The sequence below is a fragment of the Mastigoproctus giganteus genome, chromosome 6 (genome assembly GCF_048544385.1).
Source record: "Mastigoproctus giganteus isolate SK-2022 chromosome 6, ASM4854438v1, whole genome shotgun sequence".
NCBI classification, from domain to species: Eukaryota; Metazoa; Arthropoda; class Arachnida; order Uropygi; family Thelyphonidae; genus Mastigoproctus; species Mastigoproctus giganteus.
Genome location: NC_143580.1, coordinates 93,511,077 through 93,537,926, shown reverse-complemented (window position 1 = coordinate 93,537,926; position 26,850 = coordinate 93,511,077). Strand labels below are relative to the sequence as shown.

Below are 26,850 nucleotides of genomic sequence, written 5' to 3'. Positions count from 1 at the left end.
CAGCAGTGCGCAGCACACGCTTTCTGATCAGACCGGGGTTCGAGCCTGTGACCACCAAATACGCAGGATGTGAAAAGGTCAAGGAATGACCACCGCATATCCCGGAGCAATATAGCCTTAGTTGCTAATGCTCCTAAAACCAAATAACAACAACAGCTACCTATCTGATTGACATAGAGGTACCCAACACAGGCAACCTGCAGAAAACCCATGGGGGAAAAAAATCTGGAAGTACACGAACCTAAGACAGGAGATCAAAGAGATGTGGTATATGCAACAAGTAACGACCATCCCGATGATCGTGTCAACCACAGGTATAGTGCCAAAGACCCTTCATAACAGCCTAGCAGTAATAGATGTCACAGCGAACACCTACAAGGAACTCCAGAAAGTCGCAATCCTGAACACTTGTAGAGAGTTCCTCGACCAACAGTAACACCAGACATAACAACAACCACCCTGTGTACTTGGTAACAATACCCGTCAGGAGGTGGAACTCCCAATCACGGAGAAATAATAATAATAATAGTAATAAAAGACAATGCCTATCTTCTCTTGGCTTCGTGTAAACATGGTTTTGGGTGGCTGGGAACTAGGCTATGGCTTACAATACCGGTCAAAATCTTAATACCGGTATTGTTCTGTTATGTTATGTTTAAGCATCCACACTACCTGTCCGAGCGGACATGGGGGGGGGAGGGGGAAACCCCTGGTGCTGCTTGACACTAAACACACTTTACCTGTCCGAATAAAGTGAGCTTTTAAAAAACATAATTAATCAATAGTAGGATCGTTTAAAATGGATCTAATTTTGGTACATACATTATTTGATTAGCAGCAGAAAACGCCCTTTTGGAGTCTATTCTGGTACTGAGATAATCGTAGTCGATCTCAGTCCATATTTTCTAGGCTTTGAACTTTTTTAGCAAAAATAATTAAAAGTATTTCATTAATTTCCGACTCAAGTTCATCTTTTAAAATCTCATTGGAGTCGGGCAATTTCTTATTTTGGAAAGAATTTGCGGGTACACTGATGTTCTGTTCCATGTTGGTCATCCATGGTTGAATTATGTTCATCATTTTCTGAAGGAGAAAGACGCTTTATTAAGCGAAGCATCATTTTCACTATGGTATCTTTACTGAGTCTGGTAGAGAACCAAGAGTGGGGATAAGGAATAAAGAAGAGAGCAAAGAGAGCATATATAAATGCAAAGAGCAAAGAGAGCATATATAAATGCAAAGAGAAAAGAGAGTATATATAAATGTAAAGAACAGAAGGACAAATCAGATTGGACCCTTATGTAATGGACGTGGGATAGTATTAGATAACATAGCTGAAGATGAACTCAACAGTTAGTTTGCATTGATATTTACATAAAAAAACCCCTTTGTGTCAATGAGATATTATGGAAGTGAAGTTGAAAAAAATGTAATTAATGATGCTGAAATTTCAAATGATTATTTAATGAGAACTTTCGCGCCTACAGGCGAATAAGGCTTCTGTGGTTGATGGCATATACTGTATAATCTTAAAGGAAACGGCAAGTGAGTGCATTGAACAATTAAGGCTGGTTATGAGAGCATCACTGGTCTCAGGTAAGGCTAGTTATGAAAGCATCGCTGGACTCAGGAGAGATTCCGTTGGATTGGTGTAAATTGGAACATAAAGGCGATTCTAAGAGTGTAACGAGAAATTACCGACCAGCCAGTCTAACTTCAGTAGTAGGAAAAATCATGGAGGCAATGACCCAGGGTGCAATTCAGGATCATTTAGATCGAAATGGAATTCTGTAAAATACACAGCATGGTTTTGTAAAGGGAAAATCATGTTTAATTAATCTGGTTAGCTATTTTGACAGGGTCACTCAAGAGCTGGACTTGGGGAATATTTTTGAAATTGTTTATTTTGGATTTCAGCAAAGCATTTGACTCAGTTCCACGTGAGTGGTTACTTTATAAGTTGGAGCAGGCTGGAATAATAGCGAAAATCCTTAGATGGATAGCACGATGGCTTGAGGGCACCAGGCAGGGGGTTGTGATAAATGGTTATTCCTCAGATTGGGTTAATGTAAGTAGTGGGGTTCCCAAGGATCAGTTTTGGGACCACTGTTGTGTTTGATTATCTTAAATGACATCTATGAAGGGATGGAGGGATCTAAATGGAGGGATCGTGAGATCTAAACTTACAGATGATGTAAAGATCAGTAGAGTAGTTAATGATCGCCGACAAGCAGAGCTTCTTCAGTGACCTAGATAGACTTCCGGGATGGTCAGAAACGTGGCAGCTATACTTTAATTCAGCAAACTGCAAGGTCTTACACCTAGGGAACAGCAACCCCAAAATGACTTCTACACTTGGTGGAGTTGAACTAAAGTCAGTAGTGGAGAAACGGGACTTGGGAGTTACGTTACGGTCAGACATGAAGTTGTTCGAGAATTGTGGACAGGTTGCAATGTTGCATGGTGTCCTATCGATGATTTATCGAACATTTGCTAGTAGATATAACGACGTCATAATCACATAAAGGTGATTTTATAACCTTTATGTGATTAAATTATAAACAATTATTATTTTTTTTAAATTATTACCGAAAACCGGTATTTTTTGTATCAATACCGGTATTTCAATACCCGAAAAAAATGACCGGGATTCCGGTATTGTATGGCTGTGGCTGACTCATTCATCTGGCAACCGGGAACGAGATTGCTATGATGGTCTATCCTGTTCTGTTTTCATATCTTTGATTAGTGAGAGACTGTCGCATGACAGTCCTTCACTAATCAAGGATATGAAACGATACAATAAATGTATTAATTTACGCATTGCGTTTTCCTTATTTTAACAAGAGTTAACCAGGTTTGTAGATTTTTACGTTACTGTATAGGATAGAGTAAAAGCAGTGCATTTAAAATAAAACATTACTCAGTTTCGTTATTAATTCAAACGCCTGTTATCTATAGGAGGGCATACAAATCGAATATTACTAGTAGTGGTTGCTCGTGAGGATGCATTGCGCTAAACCACTGTACAATCGGTTTCTCTTAAGTTTTACATCATTTATCTTAAGAACTATTTCATGTATTTGTTTGTATACGTTCTTCCACCACAAATGTAAAGAATAAGGAGAATATAAAAACTCGATTTCTCTTGAGACTTAAGAAAACAAAATTATAATCAGCTTAATGCTTTATTCATAAAAGAAGCTGCTTTTATTTAATTCCTTAAACTTTTAGAGCGTCTCACTATAATAAGAATCAGGAAAAGAAACAGAGGTCTGATTTCAGATAGTTATAAGCATAAATATTTGTTTAATTATAAAACCATATTTGAAAGGTTGTTTTCGATATATTTACGTGGATTCTAAAAACTTAAAATGAAATTATTTCAATAATTCTATATTTTACAATTCACTATGTCCTACCTTCAGATGTCCTCTGCCTTGGATGTGAGGGCCGTCTTCTCATAATCAGGCATACTGCCAAAACTACAAAAACTAGAACAACCCCAGAACTGGCTGCGGGGACCGTTACTGTCAAATGTTGAAAAATGGAGCCGTTCATATCTGTGATTTCTGATGGATGAGGCGGAGGTTCTTGAAAGAAACAAAAAATGGCTTCAATAAAAAAAAAAAAAAAAAACATTTCGTGGATATACACAGCATAAAAGGGGTAGCTAACTAAGTCTGAGTAGAGTTTGCATATATAGATAATTTATCGCTCTATTTTTTCGATTAATTAGAAATACCTTAACCACAGTTTGCAAATGTAATTCATTTGTTTAGAAAAACATAGTGAAAAATATTTATAAGTATTTCAATATACTATTTAGGCCAATCAAAGCTGAATAAAAAAATTCAATACATTTAAAAGAGAGAGATTCAAATTTATATGTAAAAATTGTCAAAAAAGGCTTTTAGAAATACTCTTTGTACTTGTTTAATTGGAAAATTTTGTCATTTCCAAAACTGACAAAATTTGCCAATTAAGCAAGTACAAAGAGCATTTATTTACGATCTAAAAGCTTTTCATTTTAAAAATGAAAGGCTTTGAGATCGTACATGAGTAATATTGCATATCACTGAGTAATATCTTAGATGTACAATCAGTAGTTTTAATTTAAGAATGAATAGATTTTGTTCTAAAATCAACGAAATAAATTTCTTTGTTTGGCTAAATAAATAATGCTATTAAACTAGATTTTTGCATTTAAAAATTTCACAGTTATTTCTTTACTCATTAACGAAACAGAAACTTAAGAGCTGATTATACACACAACACTTTTTCAATTAAAAGAAAAAATGCCCAACTCATATATATACCTAATACGAATTCTACTTAAGCGAATATTATTATTTAATTCAAATTAACTTTGTTTGGATATAAAAAATGCACCAACTTTATTTGTTATGTATATATGCATATCACGAGCTTATATATTTTACAATTCACATAGTTAATAACCGCTTATCAATTGCAAATTTTGTTATAAGAATACATCTCGGTCTAAACAGAATGGATTAAATTTTAATACACCAAGTTTCTCACGAAATTCCCAAAGGGCTATTAATTATAAAACAAATTAGAACTCCTCAAGCAAATCGTCTTAAACTCACGATTCCACATACCTCCATCTATATTTAGCGTGGCGAACACGTACTCAGCGTCAGTTGAACCAGCTTCATTATGTGCTGTCATTAACAGGGAGTACCACCTTCCGGGAATTAGATCGGAAATTATAACGTCCTGCTGGTCTGGTATGACATTGTTGGACACGAGTGTCCACTCCTGCTGACTTCTAAGTTTGTATTGGACAACGAAGAATGAAATAGGACAGCCTCCGTTGTACCATGTATTCAGGTGTACGACAACGAAAGTAGAATTGTAGGAAAACAGGGTCTTCTTCTCTGGAGCTACAGGAGCTGTCAAATAAACAGTTGACACAAACTGTTCACTTCTTTTATCAAACTTAGTATGACATAATTTGTATAATCCAGAATTTATTCATTGACTAAATTATATATACGTACAATTAATTGGCATGCATATGAAGCTTGCTTATATCTAATTAGTGTTTCTTCCAGCTGCGATCATGTCAGGGCAATCTGCTTACCGCTGCTAAGAAAAGGGAGCAGATCTCTTGAGATTACCAAAGCTACTGATGTTTTAATAATAAATAAATTTCCTGTTTACACTCCAAGATAGGCACTTAGGGTTAAAGGAGTTTACAAGATGGAGTACAAGCATACTGCCCTATTTTGTGGTATCATTTTGATATGTGGCCTGAGTAGCTCCGTACCTTCACTTGCCACTCGGTTACTCTTTCATTATTTTAAAATGAGTCAGCACAATCAGAATACGCTCTTTCTGTATAATCTGATTTCATTTTATTCAGAGCTACCTTGTTTGGCTGCAGTCAAATTTATTTCACTTGGAAGACGGAACTGCGCCTCAGTTCGAGGTTGGATTTTGCGCAAGGTTTCCCAACCAGTAGCACATCCCAGAACACCATGGTAGATCTGCTGCTGTTAAATATTTATATATCCACGATGCATTCATATAAAATGCGTGCGACCCTTGGGTCTTGCTGCTCGTGTACTCCGATCACATTAAGGTCTTATGGGAGATTCGTCTCCCTGGATTATTATTGTTTGCTGAACGAAGCAGCGTTTGAAGGCACTGAACAGATTGCTGAAAACGGATTATCAAGGACTGAAAACAGCTCTGTTCTTTCTTTTTATGATGAATATAAACAAGCAGTTCTCTTTCACAATCATGAAGTTAACGAGATAAGTGTAACTTGTATTTTCTATTAAAGTTATGAGTTATCTTTTTTTGTTCGTTCTGGAGCTTTATATATAATAAACTCAATTTGCATATCTTTTAGAGACAGTGGTTTTTCATTTTTCAAAATGTAGACGTTCAGATAAAAACAGTAACAACATGCCTTTTTCCCCTATTAAAATGTGCTTTTAAAGGTCGATTCTTATTATGCTTGCCATGCTAACAATATCAATAGAAAAAAACTTTCATTTACTTTAAGAAGACACCAATCATAATAGTTCCAAGAACTATGATGATTGGTGGCATGATTTTTCGTCAAATATTTCTGGAGAAAAGAAATTCAGTACGTTTATCTCATCGACAGCTCACTGATATAATTTTTTTTATGAAAATCTCAAAAACGAAAGGTACTACAACCTATAGTACTTAGTACGGTGGGTGGAAGGTTGAGCAGATGAAAGAAGATATTTTCGGGAAATAAGCGTGAAGGGAGGTTGTCCCAGAAAAAAAAAAGTTGAAGGATAAATGAGGAAGAAGAAAAGTTGGTTTTGTGAGTTTGACGTCGTACAGTAAAATAATGCTGATTGGTTGCGTTGCGTGTTTGGACAAGTTTGGAAGAGAGAGCGGAATTATAGAAGCGTAGTTCGGAAGAACAGTGCCAATCGAAGTATCTGTAGAAAGGCATGCAGCAGAACTGAACATCTATGAGACAAAGAGTGGAGAGACTTTGTTAGAGATGAGTCATTAATTAACCCAATTGTCTCTTAAGCTGCAGCCATTATCAACCCATTTGAGGATGGAAGCCTCCACAACAATTCATGATGAGAGAAATAGAACATGATCTGCCACGCTGGTCCAGTGCAGGCTGGCAGATCGACCGTATTTAGCAGTCAGGGGCTTGAACCCCGGGCTACTCAAAGAGCGTGTGCTACTGCACTCCCGCTCCTGACCACACGACTACGGAGGCCGTTATCTGGTGCTAAACTCTATTTGCTCACCTCGATCTGTATGAGAATTTGATTTATTGTCTTCTTTTCGGCATACAACAAAGGACATAATCAGTGAAGGACATTGACAAAATTTTATTACAGATTTAAAAAAATATTTCTTTACTGCGTGAGAAAAGTTTCTGGATTCTCATCTGGGATTGATGAATTAAGTTTCTGGATTCTCCACTTGGGACTATAACCCCTCCTCCCGTGTCAGCAGAGTCCTCTGTTTGATGTCCCTAATGGTGTTATTTCGTCAATCATAGTCACCAGCCAAGAGCTGATAAACGCTATTAACAGTCTGACACAATTCGAGGTCACTAGCGGTGATGGTGTACTACAGGTTCTACTCAAATGTCTTAGCCTAATCATAATTCAACAAATAACGTCAATCTTCAACAGCATCTTATCACAACTAATGCTCAAAGAAGGATCACCTTTTTGCCCAGAGATAGAGAACAACACCTCCTGGACGGGAGGCAGGAATATATTGTCTTCTCCAAGTTCACTGAAGACTTGTACAGAAGAAGACGGGACCTGAACGCACACTAGCCACATAATGACTAGAAGCTAAAATGTGCACAACACCAAGGATGACCTACCGAGCAACCATGAAAATAGACAAAAAATCAAATTGAAGAACAAATAGCAGCCGTTCTGGCGGCCTGAGCCAACCACTAGCCTGGCTCTCCTTTAACACCCCTTCCTGGCAGGGGGACAAGACGACCAGTCGCCTCGGCCCCCTGCTCCCCCACCTTTTCTTCTGGTGAGGCATGGGCATGCCTCACTGATCACCTGGGGGAATCTGCTCTGTCTCGCCCATACTTCTGGCTCCCCTCCCCCACTTTATCTATACACGACGCGAACGCCCTACACATTAAATGTAATCTAGCCCAAAAATAATCTTCGCGCAGTCTCGGCTTAATTATCCCACGCACCGTCCTGCTCCTGCCATGTGAATGCAAACATCCAAAGTAATTACGACTGTATGGTTCCGTATATATTTATATATATGTATCACTGTTGTGTGTATGTGCATATATGTATGTTCTGATATGTGTATGTATACATAAGTCTTTTTTTTTTTTTTTTTTTTTTTTTTTTAGGTCCTAGCCACCGAAATCTCAGGAAATTACGCGGCAGAACCTGCCAGAGTAACTTAAGTCTACTGGGTTCCTGGTCTGCCTCCACGGGGCGAAGATGGGGCAACGCTGGGCTCCAGCCGCTAAATGACTAGATGAACAACGGTACATGACATTACACAGGTACAATACCCACACACTTTTAAACCTCTGGCATTCCCAGCAAACTGGTACACCCGCAAAGAAAGCAACGCGGAGATGGGGGGAACCCCTGGTACCGCATGACAACAATATACCTTACACCTTATTGTAAGTTGTAAGTATTGTAAGTTGTAAATATTGTAAGTTTTGTAATACAAATATTGTAATATTGTAATTGTTGTAAGTTGTAAATATTGTAAGTTGCCACATTACTTGAGCAGAAAAAGGTGGCATGGAAAGGTTACAGAGCAATAAAAAGTACTGAAGCCTATAACAAGCTACAAGATGATCTGTAATAGAGCCACAGAAAAGGTTCAGCAGGCAAAGGCAGTTTATGAGAAATCACTAGCAAACAGAACAAAGAGGGGGGTAAAGAATTCTTCACATATATAAATGCTAAGAAGAGCAGGGCAACCCAGATCGGACCTTTAAGTAAGGGAAAGGGGATAGTATTAAATACACCAGCTGCCGTTGCAGATGAACTCAACAGTTCTTTTGCATCGATATTTACAAATGAAAAACCTTTTGTGGCAATGGGAAATTGTGGGCGCGAAGTTGAAAAATATGTAATTAATGATATTGAAATATCGCAAGATTATTTAATGAAAAAACTTTCAAGCCTACAGGCCAGTAAGGCTCCTGGATTTGATGGAATATACCCTATAACCTTAAGGAATGCCGCAAGTGAGTGCATTGAACCATTGAGGCTAATTATGCGAACATCACTAGACTCTGCGAGCATCATTTAGTTGGATTGGAAAAGTGCCAATGTATCTTCCATACATAAGGGTGGCTCTAAGAGTGAAGTGGGAAATTATTGACCTGTCAGTCTGACTTCAGTGGTAGGGAAAATCATGGAGGCAATGATCAAGGGTGGAATTCAGGATCATTTGGATCGAATTGAAATCCTCAAAGGATAGTCAGCATGGTTTTGTAAAGGGAAAATCATGTTTAACAAATCTGGTTCGCTATTTTGAAAGGGTCACTCACGAGCTGGATTTAGGGAATAATTTCGACATTGTTTATTTAGATTTCAGCAAAGCTTTTGACTCAGTCCCACATGAGCGGTTGCTTTATAAGCTGGACCAGGTTGGAATCACTGGGAAAATCCTTAGATGGATAGCAGGATGGATTCAGGGCAGGAGGCAAAGGGTTGTGATAAATGGCTATTCCTCAGATTGGGTTGAAGTAAGAAGTGGGATTCCGAAGGATCAGTATTAGGACCACTGTTGTTTTTAATTTTCATAAACGACATCGATGAAGGAACAGAGGGCGTGATGTCTAAATTTGCAGATGATGTTAAAATCGGTAGCGTAGTTAATGATCACTGTCAAGCTGAGCTTCTTCAGAGAGACCTAGATAGACTTCAGCAATGGTCAGAAAAATGGCAGCTATGCTTTAATCCAACAAAGTGTAAGGTATTACACCTGGGAAACAGTAATCCCAAAATAACTTATTCACTTGGTGGAGTTCAACTAAACCCAGTACTGGAGGAAAGGGACTTGGGTGTTACGATTCGGTTAGACATGAAATTCTCTGAGCATTGTAAACAGGTTGCAAGGAAGGCCCAGGTTGTCCTATCGTTGATATATCGAACGTTTGCAAGTAGAGATAGGAACGTGATAATCCCATTATATAAGGCTTTTGTTAGACCACACTTGGAATACTGTGTTCAAGTATGGAGACGGCACCTAAAGAAAGATATCGAGCTTCTTGAAAGGGTGCAAAGACAGATAACTCGCCACGTGAGATCAGCAAAAGGGCGTCCTTTTGAACAAAGACTTCAAATATGTGGGTTGCAGAGTTTGGAAACTAGATACCTTAGATGAGATTTTATTGAGGTGTTTAAGGCTCTGAGAGGCATCAGTAAAATGAATGAGAGCGAAATTTTCAAGATTATAAATGATGCTAGAACTAGGGGACATAAATTCAAGTTACGGAGGGAAAAGTTTACATTGGACTGCAGGAAGTTTTAATTTAGCAAGCGAGTTATAAATTACTGGAATAAATTGCCTAAATCGGTGGTGGAGGCTGACAGTTTGGGGAAATTCAAAGGTCATCTGGATAGTACCTTCGGGTCAGGGAAGCACATACGATGATAGGTTTAATTTCCTTTTCTTTTATTTATTTTTTTATCATTTTATTTTTTTATCATTATTTATTTATTTATTTTTATTTTTTTGGCTGGTGCAGCATAAGCCATAGGCTTTCTTGCACCATGCGGCCATTACTAATACTAGTAACCTTACACAACTAATGCCCTTCTCGGCAAAATTAGATAAAAATGGTTTTCATGAATATTTTATTGTGAACTGTGTCGCGAAAGACGAATATTTGATTATTTGATATAACAGTCACCCTAGCATGAAAATTCCGAGTATCCAATATAAATCGATCTACCACCTATAAACACAAGGGTTGCGACGACAACATTTCATTCCCATTTTTTTTTTTTTTTTTTTAGCTTGCTCAGTAGCAATAGCCACATCTCTAGTACTCAAGATGGCAGGTCATCGTCGTTTAGAAGATTCTTTGAGATGGCCGCCGTTGGACCACTTGAAGGCCGGCAGTCTCAGGTGGCACGTTACTTAATGTGTCACACAATGTCACCTAGACAGTATGGAAGCAGTTTCAGGAGACTGCTTCCATACTGTCAATTACAAGAAGAGCTGATCAAGGTTTCCCGAGAGCTACGTCAACCAGAACAGCCGACCGCTATATTGGCTTTAACAGCAAGGCGGAACCCTACGATGTCCTCTCTCTTGAGATTGTGTGGCCACAGGTGAAAACATTTACAACAGGACTGTGTTAAGAAGGCTCAATCCAATTGGACTCTACGCAAGGAGGCCAGCGATTTTTATACCATTAACTCCAAGTCACTGCAGAGCTCGTCGAAACTGGTGCCATGAACATGTGACAAATGGGATACAGTTCTGTTCTCTCATATGAGTCTCGTTTTAGCCTAAAAGCAGATTCTATACATTATTTCATCTGGAAACAACATGGAATTAGGTATTAGGTATGTTCGGGGTCTGACGGCACCTGGGATTTCTCCCATCTCCGCGTATGTTCTCTGTATCGGACAAGCCAGAGATTTAAAAGTGTGTGGGATATGTACTGTGTAGTTTGTTGTGCCCATTGTTCGTCCGGCCTGTTAGCCGCCGGGCCCCTAGTGAGACCCGACGTTACCAATACCTGCCACAGGGAGGCCGGCCGGGTGTTACCAATATTTGTACTCTGGCTGGTCTTGCCACTTACTTTCCTGGGATTTTAGCGGCTAGGACCAAAAAAAAAAAAAAATCGAGGTTGATATTAGTGATACTTTACAAGTTAGTATTAATAGTGCGCGACGTGGGGCTGTGCGGTGAAAGTGAGTTTTAAAAACCAAATAGGTTCGGGCAAGAATTTTGATGTTCTCTTTTGATTTTGACATGTAGGGCTAAACGCTGTGCAAGACAAAAGTTTGGGGGGAGGATGAAGACTGGGGGGAAGAAATTGGAAATAAGGGGCCGACAGAGTAGATGGCCCCTGCAGGTAGTGAGGCATGCCCGTGCCCCACCAGAGTGAAAAAATTGGGGAGGCAAGGAGAGGCAGGAGTTTGGAAAGAAAGATCCGCTCAAGAGAGTGCGGATTTGGGTCGCCAATAGGCTGTTCCGGCGGAAGAGTGCCAACAACATGGAATGTGGTACTATTCCTTCAACAACAGAGAAATGAATACTTAGGGTGGAGGCGATGTTTTCGTGTGGGGGTGATAATGATCAACGGCCGCACCCCTCTTCATGTTTTTGATAGGGATACCGTAAATGCACAGAGGTACCGAGAAGAGATCTTAGAACAGGAACAGTATGCGCGACGTTTTAGAGGTGTGGTTAGCCCAGATTTTCCTTTCATGCACGACAACGCCATTGTATATTGAGCTCAAGTGGTGGAGGAATATCTTGAAACTGAAGATATCGAACGACTGTCGTGGCTAGCACGATCAACAGACTTAAATCCGATCGAACATGTGTGGGACGCACTTGGGCTTCGCAAAAGAAGTTAAATCACTAGGAGTTGCTTTTAACCCACCCACAAAAACACACAGATGTTGGTTTTTACTCATCACAACCTATGTCTGACTCGAATATCACGCTTCTGGTATGGCTCACATTCCTTTCCACTCAGGGTATCGCTAGGAGTTTGCGCAGTTACAATAGTAACGCTCTGCAAGTTCCTGATAAGAAATTACAAAATGTGCCCCCTTTTAAAAATCCCCGTACCAGTCATGCAAAGAAGTGCGTTGGTTTGCAGTATACCCCGTAGAGACTGCAATGCGAGCTAAATTTGTGAAATCATCCGTAGTATGGAGAATGCTTGAAATACCACATTACATCCATTGAAAATGCTGATTTTATCCAATCAGCGATAGCCAAGCACTACTGACAGGAGGGGGATAACCTCTGGCCAAATGATGTTCAAATTATTCATAGAACACGTGATTACAATTCGTCTCTAGTTGGAATCTATCCGCATACGTTGCTCTAGACCCACTTTGAATGGAAGTGATAGTATTGGAATACATTGGAATACAATCTACAGTGGTGCATCGGTTGAATAAACGTTGCTTCCGGTCTTCTCTTTTCCCATCCTCCTTGCCACCGTCCTTCCCATCTTTTGAATAATTCATGAGTGATTGTAGGTAACGTTATCGTCGGGAATTACTCTTTCCTTTCCTTCCCTTCCACCCTTCTTTATTTTTTTCTTATCATGATACTTATACTTTTTATTGTAATTTATGATCACTGCCTCTTTGAAAATGTTACAATTTATAAAGGCAATATAGAGTTACCTAAAACTCCTGTGTTTTATATTTTATTTCATTATATTTTAAAGCTTTTAATTCATCATATGTTAAATAATTTACGGTAACAGTTTATTGTATATTTTAATCGAAGTTATTTACATTTTATTTGCATATTTTTAATAACAAAGAAATATACAGTTTATATGCATATATATAAACTTAAAATAATTCTGTCCCTGTTTTCTTTCAGTCTTCACTATAACAAAAAAGTTCAACTTGCAAATGTCTTTTTGCTTTCATATTTCATGCTTTCCTCTTCTACTGCGTAGCTGCCATTTGTGCGTTATTTGAAATAGCGAAGGGCTGAGGAGAAGAAGAAAACTTTACGCTAAGCATCGAAAGAGTTCATATTGATCTGAACACTGAAATAGCCGCTATCAACAATTTATACTAGCTAGCACAAGTCAGTGAGATTTTAACACTCTCTCCGTTCCAGTAATGGCATATATGTTTATCGTTTTGCTATCTGGTGAAGTCATTTTCTCACTGACCGAAATAGTCATGGTCTGAAGTATCATTCGAAACAGACATTGAAATGAGTACGCTGGGCTGGGAACCTCCTTCGTCTGTTATTCCGTATTTTCCGAAACTGCTGAGTATGAATTTGGATCGGCGAAGTTCTGCAAGTAAAATGCTTCTTTCCCCTTAATTCCCAAGAGATGATTGGTTGATTTAAGATGTTTACAGTAAGGTGAAAATAGTTTATCTTGGTTTCATCTTCGGTTGGGCATTTCTTCAATTTATGAACTATGTTTTCAAGTTTTTTTATGATTTCTCTTTTTCCTACAGATAAATTAATATTCAAAGAAGCTTCTCCATCTCAAAAACAAAGCAATTCTTGCCATCTTGCATATTTGACCAGTGAATAAATAAAGTAAGGACATTACACGAGCCGTCCATACACAATCCGTTTTACACAAACTATAAATATAGTTTTCGAAGGCAAATGTGGTCAGCGGTCATGAGATCTGTTCTTCAAATACTGAAAATATTTTGCTATTTCATACGCATGAAAAAAAATAATTGCTACAGTTTACAATTGTGCACGTGTGGACGAAAACTACGAGCATGAACTACAAATTGACTGGTGTTTAGTTTTCAAAACGTTTATGACTGAGAATGTCATTTCGAAGTTTTTAATTATTATTAATAAAAGGCGTTTATTCTGGGCAGTGGAGTACTCATTTCAAAAATACCGTGAAAGATCGAAATACACGTTGTAGTGGACTCCGTATGTTCGTGGTAATAACTATCGTTGCCTACTGTTTTTAGAGAGAAGACGAATCCAAATGCCTAAAGCTCCCGTGTTTTAGATTTTATTTCATTATAATTTTAACGCTTTTAATTTATATTTTAGTATATTGTGTGATGCCCACGAATTGTCCAAAATTTCCAAAAATCAATAAATTCTATATTTGTTCAATTTGCTGAAAGCGCAGTTAAAAAAATAATAAAAGAAGGGCATTAGTGAATTCTTTTGAGAACATGTGATAAGCACAGATCTTTGGACGCTACGTCCACATGCGTGTAACTTGTTTGTTTTCTGTGTGGACATTTGACCGAAAGGGTATACTGTACTCTAATACTCAGTGATTTGGACACATCGCAGCAAAACATTATATTGGTCATTGCCGGCATTACTCGTGCGATTATGCTTCCACAAACATGAATAAGCCAGTTTGGCGTGCTTGCAGAAAGGCGGTAGCTACTAACAAAACACCTGCTATTGCATTCTTATTCATAAATAAGATGTGCTCCTTCAATATTCGGTAAATTTTGATTAAATATTCAGTTTAAGTTACTCAATAAACCGTTGCTTATATAAGATTGTGAGACTTCTAGAGGCCCTAGAGCAGGTTACTATGTTTTGAGACGAATGTGAGCTTGGTCATCCATTGAATATCTAAGTAGCTGATTCATAAATATTTTTAAAAAAAGCTTCTTTAACAGTACACAAGCTCAAGTCATTACGAAGCTTTTAACTTCTTGAAGTGCTAACAAGCACAGCCAACTATAACAAGAATCCCAATCATAGTCCTAGCCATTTCTGAAAAAACAAATGTACTGGATGTTTCCGAACACTTCCTTTCACATAACAGATTAACGTATTCATTTATTTATTACAGAAACTTGACCATGAAAATTCGCCCTCTCTCTCAAAAATTAAGAATTGAATTTCATAACAAGATGCAAATAAATCAGGCGAATTAATATTTCAATAAATGCTTGCATAGTTTCAATAAGCAGAAGCACTGTGGTAGTAAAGAACTTACAGAGGCTTTAAAGAAATGAGACGAATAGCTAACTTGCCTTCAAGCAAATAACGATGTAATTCAAAAGGCAATGTGCGAATGACTGTACTGGGTGTACAGACGGGGTTACTGTCTGTCCCCTATTTTAATCACAATTGTAATAGGGGGCTGTAAATGTTCCCTATTACATTTTCAGATAATATGGTACTGAGGGAAGACTCTCAGGAAGGATTCCAGAAATTCTTTAGAGGTCTAAAGGAAAGGTGTAATAGGTTTTCGATGAGAATAGACGCTGAGAAGACAAAGGCTATGAGAGTGGAAAGAGAACGGTTTGAGTTAAATTTCTATTAAATAGGCGGGAAGAGAGCATAGTTATTTGAGAAGCGGAATGGTGGAAGAAGCAAAGGGCAATAGAGAATCAAGAATAATAATCTGTAAAAAAAGCTTTTGAGAAGTGAAAAAGCATATGTGGGAGATTAGGAATTTGTTTAAGGAAAAGTTTGGTACGATGTCCGGTATGGAGTATAGTAATTTATAGAGTAGAGATATAGACACTGAGAATAGAAGATATTAAACGATTTGAAAGTTCTGAGATTAGGATATGGAGTAGAAAGGAAAAACTAAAGTATAGAAATAGTGGACATAGTGTTTTTTGTTATGCGGTTCCCGTGGTTTCCCACAAATCCGCGTTAAATACTCTGTTAACATAGCAAAGCCAGTCAGTGTGGGTTATGTGTGAGTAGTGTTTTGTTTGTGTTGTTTGACTGGCCTCTTCGTTACTGGGAGGCGCGATCACCAGAAAGGAGCTTCCCAGCATCCGTTCACTGGCACGAGGAGCCAGACCAGGGAGTAAAAGACATCTGACGGGCCGTCCACACTCTTGCAGGAGCGAGAGTGGGGAAGGCCAAGGAAAGAGCAGAGAAGAGACAGGAAAGTGGAAGACAGACAAGATGGCGAGGATGACAGAGCGTAGGCATCCTCCCAGGCGAAACGGAGCAGGAAGAGTGCTAGGTGCAGTTGTGGGAGTCCTGGAGAAAGACTGTGGGTAGGAAGAAGCGAATAGGTAAAGTTCAAATTAAAGAGTCCAGGATCATCACAATGGAGAATCAAGGAGCGGCGTCGACAGGGCTGGCCGCCATTTGCAGTTTCATGTCTGGAAGTTTCCGGTGCTGGTTATCAGTTGCTGTCTAGAGGAGGTTATCCAAAAGTAGTGTTCGGGAGTTGCAGGTGATGCCAGTCTAAGGTATAGAAAGTGAAAAATAAGGTACAGAAAGTGAATAATAAAGTTTTGAGAATAGGGGGAAAGTGAAAAATAAGGTACAGAAAGTGAATAATAAAGTTTTGAGAATAGGGGGTGAGAAAGGATATTTGACAGAAGAGAAATTTATTAGCCATGTGTTACGAGTTGACGAAATGATGAAGGGTAATTTTGAGGGGAAGAGGCTCAGAGGGAAATTGTGGAAAATTATGATAGACGGTGGATATGGAGAGAAGTGGAATGCTGAGGACATTGAGATATGGAGCACATACACTCAACTTCATATCAATAAGGAGTAGATATGGATCTTCTCCCTATGGATATGGGGCTGAGTGTATGCGCGGCACTATCCTTCGTACAACACCAATAATGAATGACCACGACGTCAAAGCACATGAAATCTAGGAATCATATATAGTCAGAAATTTAGCTAACATTGTAAGTAGCTTCCCGGCACAACAATATATGTCCTTCGAGGTAGATGGAAAGCAAAATAATGCTTATTGCATGTGAGACATCTTTACACTATTCTGAATTATCTATGTAAAATTATTCCCCAGACTGTCAAACTATGACGGAGAAATTTGGGGTTCAGCTACACAGAACACCCTAAGGAGAGTGAGTTTGAAGACGAATACATGTAACGTATTTTCAAATGGACAACCTATAAACAATTTACCACCGTTAAAACATACTTCGCAGCTGCTAAATCTGATGAATTATAATAGTTTCTAGGATAAGATCTTCTCTCTCTCTCTCTCTCTCTCTCTGGATCACTGCTAAATTTTTTTTTTTTGTTTATTGTACTATGCGGTCCCAGCCGACTTTTGACAACCCCACAGTGTGTAGAATATATCACAGAAATAGCAGCCAGAAAAGATGGGGAAAGAAGAATGATGATGTTTCCTGGCGACCTTAACACACCAGATTTCTGTAATACCTGCACATGGATAGGTCTTCTTCAACTCCTGGAGGGTCGGCCAACCACACAAAAAGGCAAAATACTGACAGGCGTCTTCCACCAAATGACATTTCACCTGCAGGGAATGGATGCAGCCAACCGCTGGTTTATTGATGACCACGCATATTGAAAGCCACATCAATGCACAGTAATGAAGGTTCATAAATCCATGAATCATGTCCACACTTGACACCAGTGATATGGTGACAGGCCAAAGTGACATCCGTATATCCTTGAAAAGACCTGAGGTTGCAGAGTTTTGACAAGTGATATCCCTCTGAGTAGGATCTTTTCTTTTTGTGTTCTCCGTGCGTTCATTACTGACTTAAAACATCATCTGCTGAATTCAAACTCTGCAGGACATTCCAGTAATTCTAATTCGTCATCTAGACCCAGTTCCTGGGAGTATTACTGTAGTCTTTGTTTCAACTTGAAGAATTTCTAATCCCATTTAAATTCCTTATAACCTAATGTTCTTATTTATATATTGCTAATTGTAAAGCATAATTTACGGCCTTCTGTAGTCGGGTTTAAAAACGAGGATGTAGCTGCTTAATGTAACCTTAAGAGCCATGCAGGTATTGCATTAGGAAATTTTGTATGTCCTTCATTTTTTTCTACTCATTGCAATAAAGAATTATTTATAAAGTAGTTAAGAGTATTTCTTAACTACTTTATAAATAATTTTAAGTTTAAGAGTATTTTCTCAGAAAAAGTGTTAAATATTGGCAAGCTCTGCCATGCATTTTTGTAATTCACTGAAAAAAAAATAACGTTAGATTAAATAAGCGAATTCACTAAGCAAGGGGAAATTCTTCTGAAATAATAACGGAATATAAAGGCCGGCACTCAACTATGCTAAGAGGTTTTAAAATACGCAGTTTCCTCCCCGTGCGCTTAAAACCCACGAATATAAAAGCTCCAAACACGAGAGGTATTAGAACCAATAGTACCATGCATGGGCGGACTAATGGTTTAAAAGATGAAAGAAGATACTTGTTGACATTAGACTTGAAAATCTACTGATTGTAATTTTCAAGAAATACGTATGAAGAAAGCTTGTTCCAGAAAACAGAAGTTAAATGAATAAATCAAGAAGAGAAGTTGGTTCTGTGAGTTTGAAGTTGGACAGTAAAAGGTTGTTGAATGGTTGTGGCAGTGTTCGGACTGCTTTGGAAGAGAGAGCAGGAATTATAGAAGCCAATTCAGAAGAACAGTTTCCATGGAAGTATCTGTAGAAAAGGCATGCAGCAGAAACAAAACCTCATTGAGCCTGAGATTGGAGAGACTCTGTTAGAGAGGAGTCATTAATTAACCAAACTGCCCTCTTTTGAATGGAATCTAGTCTGAGAAAGGTTTTCGGGGCACCGCCACAGATGTGGGAAAAATATTCTACGGTAGGGAGGATTTGCGATTTGTACAGAGTGAACAGCTGTTTGGAAGAAAATAAAATAAACAGATATAAAGCAGGTAGGCATACAGATAGGGATGCTGTATGAATGCAATTCAAGTGCGACGATCGGCAAGGCAAACGACTTAAATGACTTCGAATGTGGCATGGTACTCGGCGCCATACGCGCCGGTATGAGAAGAGTACTCGGAAACTGTAATCATAGTGGGATTTAGCATTAACATTAGTAGAGGCATATGATGCAAGAAAGCAAGCTTATGCAGCATCAGCCAAAAAAAAAAAAAAAAACCCACCTCACCCCTCTGTTCGTTCGAAATACCTGTCCAGCTGAGCCTTAAATTTATATAGGCTATCAACTTCCACGACAAGGGATGGAAGTCTGTTCCGTCAACCAACTACCCGCTGGCTAAAGGCAAATTTCCCCACATCTATCATACATCTGTCTTTCCTCAATTTGAATTTATGCCCTCTCAGGTGATTATTCTGAGCAAGAGGAAGAATCCCATCAGCATTGAGCATGCTCAAACCATTCAAGGCTTTATACACCTCTATCAGATCACCTCGCTGGTGCCTAGTCTCCACACACTGTAATTTGCAAAACTTAAGCCTTTCTTCATAAGAGTACCCCTTTGTTCCATTCACTAATCTTGTTGCCCTTCTCTGTACTCGTTCCAGCAGCTTTGCGTCCTTCTTGAAATGAGGCCTCCAGACCTGTATACAGTACTCAAGGTGTGGCCTGACCATTGCCTTATACAAGGGAATAATCACCTCCTTATCCCTGCTAGAAAAATTCCTGTATATCACTGACAAGACACCATGAGCTACTCTTGCAGCCCGTCTGCACTGCTCAGAGAACTTCATATCTGCCTGCACAATAACCCCCAGGTCCTTTTCATTCTCTACCACTGTCAGAGTAGTACCACAGAGTTGATATATTGCTCTGGGGTTGCTGTTTTCCATATGTAGTACTTTACATTTGTCAATGTTAAACTTCATTTGCCACCTCTCAGCCCATCTGCTCAACCTTTCCAGATCCTGTTGCAGCAGCATAGTGTCAGTAGTGTCCTTGACAACCCTGCCAACCTTAGTATCGTCTGCAAACTTGGACATTAAGCTTGATATACCATCATCAATATCATTTATAAATACAGAAAACAATAATGGACCCAACACTGAACCCTGAGAGACTCCACTAATAACATTAGTCCATGATGAGCAGTGTCCATTGATTACCACTCTCTGTCTTCTCCCCCTCAACCACCCCTTTATCCATAGCAGCAATTTGCCTCCAGTGCCACACTGCTCCAATTTGTGCAGCAGTCTTCCATGTGCAACAGTATCAAAAGCCTTTCTAAGATACAAGTATATAATATCAAAGTTATTCCCTGCATCCAGTTCTTTTGTGACTGCATCATAGTATCCAATCAAATTGGTCAGGCAAGACTTCCCCTTAGCAAAACCATGCTGTGCCCGAGCTATAACTGAAGTCTTGTCTAGATGATCCTGCAGTGCTTCTTTAACCAGTGCCTCCATTAATTTTCCTGGAACAGAAGTTAAACTCACAGCAGCAGTCTATAATTACTTGTGTCGGCCTTTGATCCTCCTTTGTGCATTGGGGTCACATTTGCACATCTCCAGTATGTAGGTACCTCCCCTGAGTCCAAGGAAGCTCTCAGTATTATGGCTAAGGTTTTGCTTACTTCCTTTGCTGCCTCCTTTAATATAACTGGATAGATCCCATCCACCCCAGGTGCCTTTCTTGTGTTTATCTTCAATAATTTCTCCTCCACTTTACTCTCAGTTATTACAAAATCATCTAGCTCACTGCATGAGTTTAATTCACCTCTGGCATTCCCCTTGCTGAATAACTCCTCATGTGTGAATGTCGATGCAAAATATTCATTTAGTTTGTTAGCTACCCGAGCAGGATCATGAACAGTTGAACCATCGATATCAAGTGGACTAATCTGATTCATTCCCTTCCTTCTAGAGTTTACATAAGTAAAGAACTGTTTGCTGTTTTTCTTTGCATCCCTTGCCAAAGATTTCTCGTAATCTGCCTTCGCCTGCCTAACCTCCTTTGTAACTTGGTTACAGATCAATTTGTATCTATCATAGGCTTCTGTGTCACGTGTTAATTTATATGTATCCCATGCATTTTTCTTCTCTGTCATATGTCTCATTAGTTCATCTGACATCCATTTAGGCCTAAACCTTGAACAATATTTCTTAGTTGGTATGTAAAGCCTAGTAGCTTCCAAGATAAGTTCTTTGAATGCTTCCTATTTTGAATTTGCTGTTGTTAACACCTTCAGTTGGTCCCACTGTATAGAATTTAACTACTGTCTCAGACCATCGTAGTCGCCTTTACGAAAGCAATAACCCTTCCCTTTACCCCTGATGGTAGTTAACTCTTTGAGTAAATCCCACTTCAGCACACTGTGATCACTGCCACCTAGTGGTTCCTTTATCTGCAGATTCTTAATGCATGAAGAATTACTACTGATAATCAAATCAAGAGTATTACTCCCTCTAGTTGCCTCCCGAACATGCTGATCTAGAAAACAATCATCCAATAAATCCACAAAAGCCTTGCTAATGTGTGAGTGACCAACCCACAAATTCCAGTCAATATCTGGGAATTAAAATCCCCATTATAACACTCACAAAACACACTGTTCAATTTTAACAAGTACCTAACCCAACATGGATGTGCTAGATACTTTGTACATGTTGAAATTGCATTAAAGAGTGATTAAAGATTTAATATTAAAAGAATTAAAAAATTCTTTAATTCTTTTAAAGAATTTTAATAAAAAAACTAAGAAATTTAATAAAAAAAACTAAAATTAAAAAAGAGGGCCCATACTTGATAGTATTGGCAAAATGTTGCAAGGAAGCAGAGCTGATGTAACATCAACAAAAAAATTACTTGTCAAATATTCATGTGTTCTTCATTTCTTTTACTATTTCATCTTTTATTCATACCACCTTTCACTCTCTAGCAAGTACATCACATGTGACATTAGTTATGGGGTAGATTTCTATTTTAAAATATAATTAAATGTTTACAAGCAGTTGTTTTTGAATATTTCTCATTGTCTCCCTCCTAGTGACCACTTCTATAGGTGCTCTAATTAAAATATCATGTATGTGACATCTTTGAGCACTTTTTTTTTTTTTTTTTTTTAATCTTGATTCTTCATACTTAGTTTATACAAACTGATATTTGTCTCAACTTTTAGAAGCATATAATGCAGCTGACATTGGAAATTTTTCACTCATTTTTCACTGGATTTTTTTTTTCTTGGTCAGAAGCAACATACAAATAACAAAAGTGAAATATCTTATTCATAGCATAAACAGTTATTAAAAAAATCAATTCATATTCAGTATGCCCTCCCTTTCATAAAATGGGGAGAACATATTGAATATGTTTTGTTTTGTGGATGATCTCCATGTGTTAATCACTTTAAATTAATAATTAACAGTGGTATGTGCTGATTTTTTTGCATAAGTAGCTGAAATAGTTTAATAAATGAAAATCACTCTTTGTATATTATTAATAATTATGCTGATGTATGTTAGTTGCTGGACTGACCTAGTGATAATATTTATCCGAAAAATGTTATTTTTATTTATTAATCAGAATTTTAATAATATTTTATAATATTTAGTTTTTAGATGTATGTTAATCTTTAATTCTTAAAAATTATTTCTGATAGAATTATTACCTTATTTTATCAATTACAGTTAGCAACTGTTATGAAGAATTAAGTGATAGGTATCATCAGAACATTGTTTTAATTTCTATTAAGAGTGGATTACCGTATTTCCCCATGTATAAGACACGCCTTAATTTTGGGGCCCGAAATTTGAAAAAAAAAATGTATTACATAAAGTTATTGAACTCAAGTTTTATTCATCATAAAATTCATACAACTCCTCATCGCTGTCAAAACTCCCATCCATTAGCTTGTCCTCATCTGTGTCTGATGACAAATTACTGTCTTCATATATTGCCTCGTCCTCAGTTCCATCTATGGCATTTCAAATGCCACACTTCTTAAATGACTTGGCAACGATCTCAATCTTTATATTATCCCAGGATCTTTTCACCCAGGTACAAACTTCTCCTATAGTTGGTTTCTTCACTCTTCCTGCTGGTGTAAAATTGTCCCCAGAAGACTTCGTCCATTGGTTCCATTTGTCTCTCATGGCAGCTTTGAAGGGTTTGTTAATGCTGACATCAAATGGTTGGAGCTGGGATGTCAAGCCTCCAGGTATGACGGCAAGTTTTGTTTTTTGCTCTGCAGCAATCTTCTTTGTGTTTTTTGTTATGTGTGCCCTGAACTGATCAAGCACCAATACGGCAGGTTTGCATAAGAGCCGACCTGGTCTCCTGCTCCAAACTTTTTCAAACCAGATCATCCCATCCTGATCCATCCAACCCTTGTCATGAACGTGGACAGTCACTCCTCGAGGAATGTCTTCTTTTGGATTTACATGTGTGGACATGTGTTTATGTAAGGGCGGCTCCTAGAACGTCAGTTCAACTCCGCCTCGTATCTCAGTGAAGAACAGTATCACTACAAATGGGCCAGATATGTGTGTGACGTCGGTTTGTGTGTATTATGTGTGTGTGTTCTGTTGTTATGTTCTGGCCACTTGGCTACCCAGAAGCATCAATCACCTGGACAGATGATTCTGGGTACTCGTCCACACAACGGTAGGGTGGGCCAATTCCGGTAGATGGGACACCTATGATCTCAGAGTATGAGACAAAAAAAAAAAAAAAAATCCTTCTCTGCCCACTCCAGAGAAAAAAAAAATAAAAAAGAAAAGAAAAAGAAACCCGAAAGGAAGAGAAAGAAAAGAATAAAAATAATTAACTAAGATAACAAAAAAATAATAATAATAATAAAAAAAATAAAAATAAAATAAAAAAAATATATATATATACTAAGTACATATATATATATATATATATATATTGGTTTTTAGCATATATACGCAAACATATACAGGGTGTTTCAGTTAAACGTTTCAGAACTTCTAAGAGGGGTAGGGTACATCCTGACAACTCGAAATCATATAGCAATGTGGGGTCGGAAATGCTTTCCTGAAGCGGTGTTGTACACAGAAGCACCATAAAGAAAAGAGACCGTAAGTGAGAAATCGTTTTAATAATACATGAAAAGAAGCAAAAGGTACATGGATTAAAGTAAGTGTTCGCAGTTTCTTCCACGGGCTACAATGCACGCCTCACATCTCCGACGCATGGACATCCGAACATTCTGGAATACTCCAGGCGAATTTCGAATTTCTTCGGCAGCTACTGCGATTCTTGCAACCAGCTCCTCAGCATTGTCATAAACTAGCGATTTCATATGACCCCAGAAATAAAAATCAAGACATGATAGGTCGGGTGACCGAGCAGGCCAACGCACGGGACCACCACGTCCGATCCACTGTTGACCAAATGTGACATCCAGGTAGTTACGAACATCTCCGCTATAATGGGCAGGGGCTCCATCGTGTTGGAACCACATTGTCTGTTGCGTCGATGCAGAAATCTGTTCATCTCTCAAAAGTTGTGGCAATACTTGCTGCAGAAAGATCAAGTAGATAGGTCCGGTTAGACGACACGGTAACAGGTAAGGTCCGATGAGGTGATCTCCCATAATACCGGCCCATACATTGACCGAAAATCGAATCTGTGCTGCACGACGTCGTATTGCATGCGGGTTCTCGACCGCCCAGATATGGTCGTTATGCGTGTTGAAAATTCCTTCCCTTGTGAAGGATGCCTCATCGGAAAACAACACTTCAGCAGGAAAAAGGGGATTTGTAGCACATTTTCCAAGGTACCACTGTGCGAAAGCAATACGAGGTTAAAGAAACTTCGAACACTTACTTTAATCCATGTACCTTTTGCTTCTTTTCATGTATTATTAAAACGATTTCTCACTTACGGTCTCTTTTCTTTTTATGGTGCTTCTGTGTACAACACCGCTTCAGGAAAGCATTTCCGACCCCACATTGCTATATGATTTCGAGTTGTTAGGATGTACTCTACCCCTCTTAGAAGTTCTGAAACGTTTAACTGAAACACCCTGTATAAATATATATATATATATATATATATATATATATATATACCAAAAAGTGAAAAGGGAAAAACCAGGGGGGGAAAGGCAGCAGTAAGAACGGCAGCATAAAAACACTTCGGTGCCTCCAGCCAGATGGATTTGATCAACCTCGTGTCACTGGAATCATACTTTTCCTTAGTTCAAACACTTCTTTAGCAAATACCTGGAGCATCTGAAACTTACTAGAGTCCCTTAAAAATATACCTTCTTCTCCTGGAGCTATACTCTCAAGAATTTCACGTATCTATCGCTGTCCTGGCATTGCCATATATTCGACAATCATATAGTATGTACCGCCAGCCTTCCCTGGCCCCACAAAAACAAAGGTCCGTGTTACTTAGTCCTAATGCATATAATTTCTCATTCATTGACCCGTGCCCTGTTAACAAAAATGACGACTGTAAACTAGGTGTAAACCAATTGCGAACCTTTTTATCATTCAGAAAAGTCACGTTCGGGATAAACAAGTTGGTCACTCTTCCAGTAGGTATGGTATCCCATCTTGTCTGCCATAAATTGATTATTTCATTCATACATCTTTTCTTTTCGCCTCTACAGTCAGAGCGAATATTTATCTCTAGTGCGACTGTCTCGGGTGTATTCAGATTGACCCAATAAAATCCAGCTCGTCGATTTGAGAGGACCACTGAGGTTGAATACTTGCGCAGGGTAATAGAAAAGGTTAAGGCAGTCAAATAACAACCCAATATAATAGTAGTAACCATAGAGACATTTCATAAAGTACAACTTGTCGTACCTTTACATGGATGGGGTATGCAGCTGAGAAAGAACCGGGTTCCACTGCTGTCAACAAAACACAAGAAGGTACGGTTATAGTAGGATTAGAAACACCGACGTTGGGCAATATAGGATTGAAAAATGTTATCTAGCCTGAGGAATTCGGATTCCTGATGCTTCATTTCGATGACAGATACAGAATACGGCGAAAACAGCATGAGTCCTTGAATCCACCTTGCCAGGTCAACAATGCAGGAAGAGTTTTCACATTGCGCCGCCTGGAGACTAGTCAAAATACACCCAACAGATGCCGTTCCCCGGCCATTCTCCATACAAACACTTATTTTGCCACAATTTATCATAAGGTCAAACACACAGCAGCTTCCGGCTATAGTTAGTTCTTCTGCATTCATTTATACATATTATGAAATAAAGATTATAAATTCTTTTGTTATTTTGTTAAAATAATTTTTCGGACTAAGGTGCTGCTGTTCTTTTATGTAATAACTAAATCACATTAATGATTTACGTCATTTTTAGCAGTATGGCCTCATTTTTAGGCGCATTCGTGTGTATATACAATATATATATATTATATACACACACATTCTTGATATTCTATATATATATGTATATACAGTATACAGGGTGTTTCAGTTAAACGTTTCAGAACTTCTAAGAGAGGTAGGGTACATCCTGACAACTCGAAATCATATAGCAATGTGGGTTCGGAAATGCTTTCCTGAAGCGGTGTTGTACACAGAAGCACCATAAAGAAAAGAGACCGTAAGTGAGAAATCGTTTTAATAATACATGAAAAGAAGCAAAAGGTACATGGATTAAAGTAAGTGTTCGAAGTTTCTTCAACCTCGTATTGCTTTCGCACAGTGGTACCTTGGAAAATGTGCTACAAATCCCCTTTTTCCTGCTGAAGTGTTGTTTTCCGATGAGGCATCCTTCACAAGCGAGGGAATTTTCAACACGCATAACGACCATATCTGGGCGGTCGAGAACCCGCATGCAATACGACGTCGTGCAGCACAGATTCGATTTTCGGTCAATGTATGGGCCGGTATTATGGGAGATCACCTCATCGGACCTTACCTGTTACCGTGTAGTCTAACCGGACCTATCTACTTAATCTTTCTGCAGCAAGTATTGCCACAACTTTTGAGAGATGAA

The 26,850-nt window shown here is 38.5% G+C and overlaps 1 protein-coding gene across 2 annotated transcripts in view; it reads right to left on the bottom strand.

Annotated features, from left to right (window-relative positions):
* LOC150084464 (cell adhesion molecule Dscam1-like) overlaps nt 1–26,850 on the bottom strand; it is a 616,978-nt gene that overhangs the window by 77,262 nt on the left and 512,866 nt on the right. For both annotated transcript variants that reach the window (XM_090376089.1, XM_090376090.1), the window contains exons 20-21: nt 4,626–4,919; nt 3,423–3,593 (exon numbers count right to left, since the gene is read on the bottom strand). In XM_090376089.1, coding sequence (XP_090232215.1) covers nt 3,423–3,593; nt 4,626–4,919 — 465 coding nt within the window. The remainder of the gene's footprint in view (nt 1–3,422; nt 3,594–4,625; nt 4,920–26,850) is intronic.